Here is a 6000-nt window from a genome sequence, read left to right on the forward strand (position 1 = left end):
TCACAGGCCGTGATATTGGCATTAATTCGCTTTTTTGCCAGTTTATCTTGTAGCCAGAGAAGGCGCCGAATGTATTTATCAAGTTAAGTAAGTGGGGAATAGAAGTTTTAGGCTTGGATAAAAACAAAAGAACATTGTCTGCATATAGGGAAATTTTGTGCTGCGTGTCTTTTATTTTAACAGAAGCTATATCGGCACATGCCCGAATGCGAGTAGCAAGGGGTTCCATGGCTATAGCGAAGAGAGCAGGCAAAATAGGGCACCCTTGTCGGCAGCCCTTGAACAGGCGGAATGACTGCGACATTTCCTGATTGGTTAGCACGGACGCACGGGTGTGCATAAATGATTCTTATCCAATTAATAAATTCCTTTCCAAACTCGAAATGCTCCAGAACCGACATCATGTACTTCCACTCAATCTGATCAAACGCCTTGTCTGCGTCAAGAGCTATTCCCACTGCCTCAACCTTATGATCGCGATACATTACGTTGAAAATTGTAGTATACATGTCGGCCCGGGATAAAAACCTGTCTGGTCAGGGTGTATGATGTCAGAAATATATTTTTTCAATCGGTTTGCCTTTGGACAATAGTTGTTAGCCTGATAGTAAATCAACTATTTGAGCTGTTTTAGGAGTTTGAGGGAGATTCTGTTAACTTGGAAAATGAACCAAATTGAATTCGGAAATAGGGAGAGAATACATGTACTGACTTGTTGAAAAATTAATTTTTGTGGTCTTGCAACCCATGCAACAATGTAGCATTGTTGACCGCAGAAAGATTCAGGCAGCCAGACAAAGTGTTTCATGTCTCAGTCATAAGGAAACAGGTGAAGTGGTGAGGGAGCCATTCTAACGACTTTCCGTAGCTTGGAGGGTGGCATGGATTTCCAAGTAACTGTCATTTATAATCCATTTATTTATTTGTATTTATCCGTTATTTTGCCAGGTAAATTGACTGAGAACACGTTCTCATTTACAGCAACGACCTGGGGAATAGTGAGAGGAGGAGGAGGGGGAGGAATGAGCCAATCATACCAGATTAAAGCGCTCACATTTTCCTCAAGGGTTCAACAGATTGTTATAAACTGGGTTGTCCGAGCCCTGAATGCTGATTGGCTGAAAGCCGTGGTATATCAGACGATGACAAAACACATATTGTTACTGCTCTAATTGTTGGTAACCAGTTTATAATCGCAATAAGGCACCTCTGGGGTTTGTGGTGTATGGCCAAAATACCATGGCTAAGGGCTGTATGCAGGCACTCCACGTTGCGTCGTGCATAAGAACAGTCCTTAGTCGTGGTGTATTGGCCACATACCACACCCCCTCGGGCCTTATTGCTTAGTTAGCCTAAGTATCTGGTCCGTTATGTATGCATGTTATAAGTGATAAGCAGCGTCTAGCCGACATGGGGTCGACTCGACACCTGTGTGAATCTTAGAATCTAATCAGGTAATTGTTTTTTCTTGGTTACTAAGGGGCTTCCCAAATGAAACCCCTAATGTCCATAGTGCACACTACTATGGGCCCTGGTCAAAAGGGGATCGATGCACAATCTCAAGCACTTTAAAATGGGCATTAATCTCCATTGTTCCTGAGGTAGACATTAGCACACAATGTCTGCCAAAATCTACACAGCACAACTTAGAAATATTACAAGTATCAAACTACAAGGCAGGTAAAATCAAATATGAAGTCAAGTTTATTGGTGCAACATTTTGAATGCCTGACATCATCGACATTGTTACTGCTGGAAAATATATTATATTGCACGGAACAAGCAAACAGAGATAAACAACAGAAAAGTATAGATTCAGACAGTGAATCAGTGTCCTTGAGAATTAATGGGCAGGGCTTTGGCAACTTTGCATTTATTGTCCTCCTTATCTAACGTAAGCTGGTCAGGGCTGTTTCCTGGACAGCCGGTGTCTAAGGTGGGGAGGGTGATTTTGACACATTATATAAGACCAGGCTCACTTTCAGCTGGAGTCTCTACACAGCCAGATCAGATCAACGATAGCAAACCCAGGATAGTCAACCCAGGACAGCAGTTTCCTCTAGTATCTGGCCCACGAGACACCTCACCTTTCTGCAATATGAAGTGCCTGGTTCTGGGACTCTGCACACTGGCCTTGCTGGCATCCACCATGGCACAGGTAATGAATGTACTTATTCCTTATTCAGAAATAATAGCTGAACACGTTTTAAACTTAAAGAAAGGATGGAGAGATGGGGAGACCTGATTCAACCTAGAGTGTTTGGTGAAATCAACAATTCTGATTATAGCTGATGCAGTATGTTGAAATTTGAGGTTCAATATTTTGAGGATCATTCAATGAGTAAATGTAGTTATAGAACAGTGTTTTTAGTTGGACTGTTTATATGCTCAAAAGTGACATTAGGTCAGGGGCGTTCAACCTGTTCATGCCCAGGGACCCCAATTCAGGCCAACAGTCAAACCAGGAGCCCCTGTCATATATTTGCACCAAAATGTTTCCCCATGCAGTTTTAATAACACAAAGGTGGAAAATTGCCATGTTTAAAATGGATAGCCTAAGGGTCAGTAAAAAAAATTACAACTCCAGGTTTCATTTTTTTTTTAAATGCACCCCCTTCCCAACATAAAAAAAAAACATTTTCACATGACCCTCCCCTTGTACTGTAAAAATAAAATTGCACACCCTTCCCCCTCATTGAATTAACTCCAAAAGAATGATTATGACCAAAAATAACAATACCTGTAGAGACCCTGTGTTTATAAGTGTGGATGCTGACTTTGCCACTACAGCATGCTTTTGTGGCACAGTTGATGCCACGCAGGGATACGGGCCAGAACGGTGAGGGTTCACCAACCACCACAGACGAGCTCACTCCCCCTGACTGTTTCATTACACTACAATCAGAGGCGGTTGAAAATAATGATCAGCTATCAGATTTTCTAAACTTGGTGGTGCGAGACCAGGATGCTGATTTGGCTGACAGCTGTGGTATATCAGACCGTATACAATGGGTATGACAAAATATGTATATTTACTGCTCTCCGCGTTGCGTCGCGCTTAAGAACAGCCCTTAGCTGTGGTATATTGTCCATATACCACCCCCCCTCGGTATTGCTTAATTATATAAAATATATGCAACAAATGTATATGCAACGAACAGCCAATGCACCACACAGCCAATAAGCAAAGCATATCTGCATACCGATTACTGACTTCGGGCGCTCAACATCATGATTTGCGTTTTCTACGAATATGTCAATCACGACAAAAACAAAATACATCCCTCCCTACCTTGTACCCACTAGCAAAGGCTTGGCTTGACAATCTCCGAATGTCATTCAAAAATGTTTGGGTTTTGTAACAGATGTCTCTTTCCATACATTAAATAGCCGGTGCACCGTTTGGATGCTGGATTTATATTAGAGTGGAGTGGACGACCGTGAGCAGGTAGCCTACAGGAGACGTTTGAAGTAGCCTAACCCAATTAAAACATTGTAACTGGTTGTGTTTTTTTAAAAGTTAAACGACAAATATTTAGGCTATTTTGATGTGTTAGGTTCTAGGTGTGGGAGGAATAGCCACTCGGATCGGAGAGGAGGCAGAGCGCGCATTGAGTTTTCCGGAATAACTGGGCCTGCAGGGATTATATGTGGCCACATTACTTTAGGACGATTTGGGAGAATGACAGAAATAAAGCCAGACTGGCCTGCTGCTGTGCCTTTCTAGACCGTATAAACTGTTGAGAGTAGACCCACAACTGATCCAAATCGAATGAAACATTCAAATCACAGAGCGTTTGCGCTGTTATTCAAATTATTTTTTATTTTTTTGCAGTTTACAGCCTAGAGTAGAATTTTATACTCGCTTGAAAACTATTATTAATTGCATTGTGGTGTTGTAGAAAAGTCTAAGTAGGATAATTTTATTGTCCCTAAACAAGACCAATAGGGAAGTTTTTTTGAGCTGCGTGTCTCATGTCTTTAATGAGCAACGACATGACACACCTGCCTCTCTGATGTTTGTCAGCTCCTCCCCTTGTTTTTGTGGATTGACATAGACAATTGTCGCCCCGTTGAATGATTTTATGTGTGGTATGATTGTTAGTTAGACTATCGGAGATCTGGACCAACGATCCACCTACCACTATTGCCACTATGAATGGTGGATAGAGGTCAGGACAGACGGTGAGATTGGCAGACTATATCGACCTGTGGTATAGTAAATGTGTGGAAAAGCGTAGTGCATGCAAACAGATTAGGACATTTGGCAAGGATGCAAGAAGTAAAACCTGAAAAGTTATATTGTAATCCCCTCCAGTAATTTCGAATGGTCCCTAATTAATTTCAGTTTCAAATAGACATGGGTAAATGAATGCTTAATGAACAATTTCATCCAACAGAATTCTACAATAGGACCAACAACAGACCAACAGAATTCTACAATAGGACCAACAACAGACCAACAGAATTCTACAATAGGACCAGCAACCGTCCCAACTGCCACAACCGCTACCTGGCCATCCACACCAGTAATTTTCAAACTGTCCCTAATTCATTTCAGTTAATAGACACAGGTGAAATAATCCTGAATTAACATATAGCCTAATGTAAATACTTCAATTTCATCCAACAGAATTCTACAATAGGACCAACAACGGACCAACAGAATTCTACAATAGGACCAACAACCGACCAACAGAATTCTACAATAGGACCAACAACGGACCAACAGAATTCTACAATAGGACCAACAACCGACCAACAGAATTCTACAATAGGACCAACAACCGACCAACAGAATTCTACAATAGGACCAACAACCGACCAACAGAATTCTACAATAGGACCAACAAATGCCACCACAACCGCCACAACCACCACATGGTCAACCCTTCTCACCACAACAGCAGGGGGCAGCCATGTCTTCAGTTACTCCCTGACTCTACTGTTTGGTTCGACAGCCAGCCTGATAATACATTCACTATGGCATTGAGCGCCACATAGAGGACAAGAGTCACATTGACTGCACCTTTCTGAGAGTGTTAAAGGGTAACTTTGGGATTCTGGCAATGAGGCCCGTTATCTACTTTCCCAGAGTCAGATGAACTCATGGATACCAGTTTTAAGTCTCTGCGTGCGGTTTGAATAAAGTTGCTAACTTGCGCAACTGTTAACTTCCTTTTAGCTCAATGACTGTTAACGCTAGTTGTTAACTAGCGCAATTGCTAATTAGCGTTAGTGAAATGACTGGAACTTCCTGTCATTGTGTTAACACTAGTTAGCATTGGCATTAGCATTACCGCTAACTTCCTTCATACAGGACACAGAGACATAAAAATGGTATCCACAAGTTCATCTGATTCTGGGAAAGACGATAAAGGGCACCATTGCCAAATCCTAACGTATCCCTTTAAAAACTGAATAAGAGCGTAGGAGAATAATCTTTCTCTCAATTTGTGTGTTTTACAATGACCTGCTGGAGGTTTGTTTGTGCTCTGTGTATTTCAAAATGTAGAACTGAAACACTGGTTGATAGGGTTGCAATGCCCAAAATCGGTGTATAATAATGTTTTAAAGTCAATCAAGCGGTGAGTTCCTTTGCTATGTAAACAAGTGAAGTATTCATGTGATTGCCTTCGGACAAAAATAGGTCATTATACAAATGGTAAATGATTTAATTTCTCATTGTACAAATATTGAAACGTACCCAAATAAAATATTTTTTTTGTATTGCTATTTGACCGAGTGAAATATTTACATATACATTTATTAAAATCCCAATATTTTATCACAGTAAATAGGTTATTCAGAATTACTCTGGCTTTTAATCTTAATATAAGTTCCATTGTTCTGCTTTTCAGGGCACTTTAAGATTTGTGTATAAAAAGTGTCCACCACAAAAGTTCCTGCACAGGTGAAAATAAATGCATTCTAATTTAATATAAAGGTGAAGTTATTAATTAGCAATGAAAGAATTATAAAGATCCATAACATGCGATG

At 40.8% G+C, this 6000-nt stretch overlaps 1 protein-coding gene across 1 annotated transcript; it reads left to right on the plus strand.

The window, feature by feature from the left end:
- The first annotated feature begins 881 nt into the window (after window positions 1-881).
- On the plus strand, window positions 882-5736 carry LOC109903698 (probable cyclin-dependent serine/threonine-protein kinase DDB_G0292550). Its single transcript, XM_031789222.1, has 4 exons — window positions 882-893; window positions 2023-2158; window positions 4401-4529; window positions 4634-5736. Exons 1-4 carry the CDS (start codon window positions 882-884, stop codon window positions 5002-5004), a joined length of 648 nt encoding a protein of 215 aa, XP_031645082.1. The 3' UTR covers window positions 5005-5736.
- Window positions 5737-6000: the final 264 nt, after the last annotated feature.

This window comes from Oncorhynchus kisutch, linkage group LG14 (assembly GCF_002021735.2).
Source record: "Oncorhynchus kisutch isolate 150728-3 linkage group LG14, Okis_V2, whole genome shotgun sequence".
NCBI classification, from domain to species: domain Eukaryota; kingdom Metazoa; phylum Chordata; class Actinopteri; order Salmoniformes; family Salmonidae; genus Oncorhynchus; species Oncorhynchus kisutch.

What these genes read in the sequence shown, in the direction of transcription:
- LOC109903698 (XM_031789222.1), top strand. An exon ending in TGGCATCCACCATGGCACAG is followed by an intron (nt 2,159 to 4,400) that starts GTAATGAATGTA and finishes TTCATCCAACAG; the next exon opens with AATTCTACAATAGGACCAAC. An exon ending in CTACCTGGCCATCCACACCA is followed by an intron (nt 4,530 to 4,633) that starts GTAATTTTCAAA and finishes TTCATCCAACAG; the next exon opens with AATTCTACAATAGGACCAAC.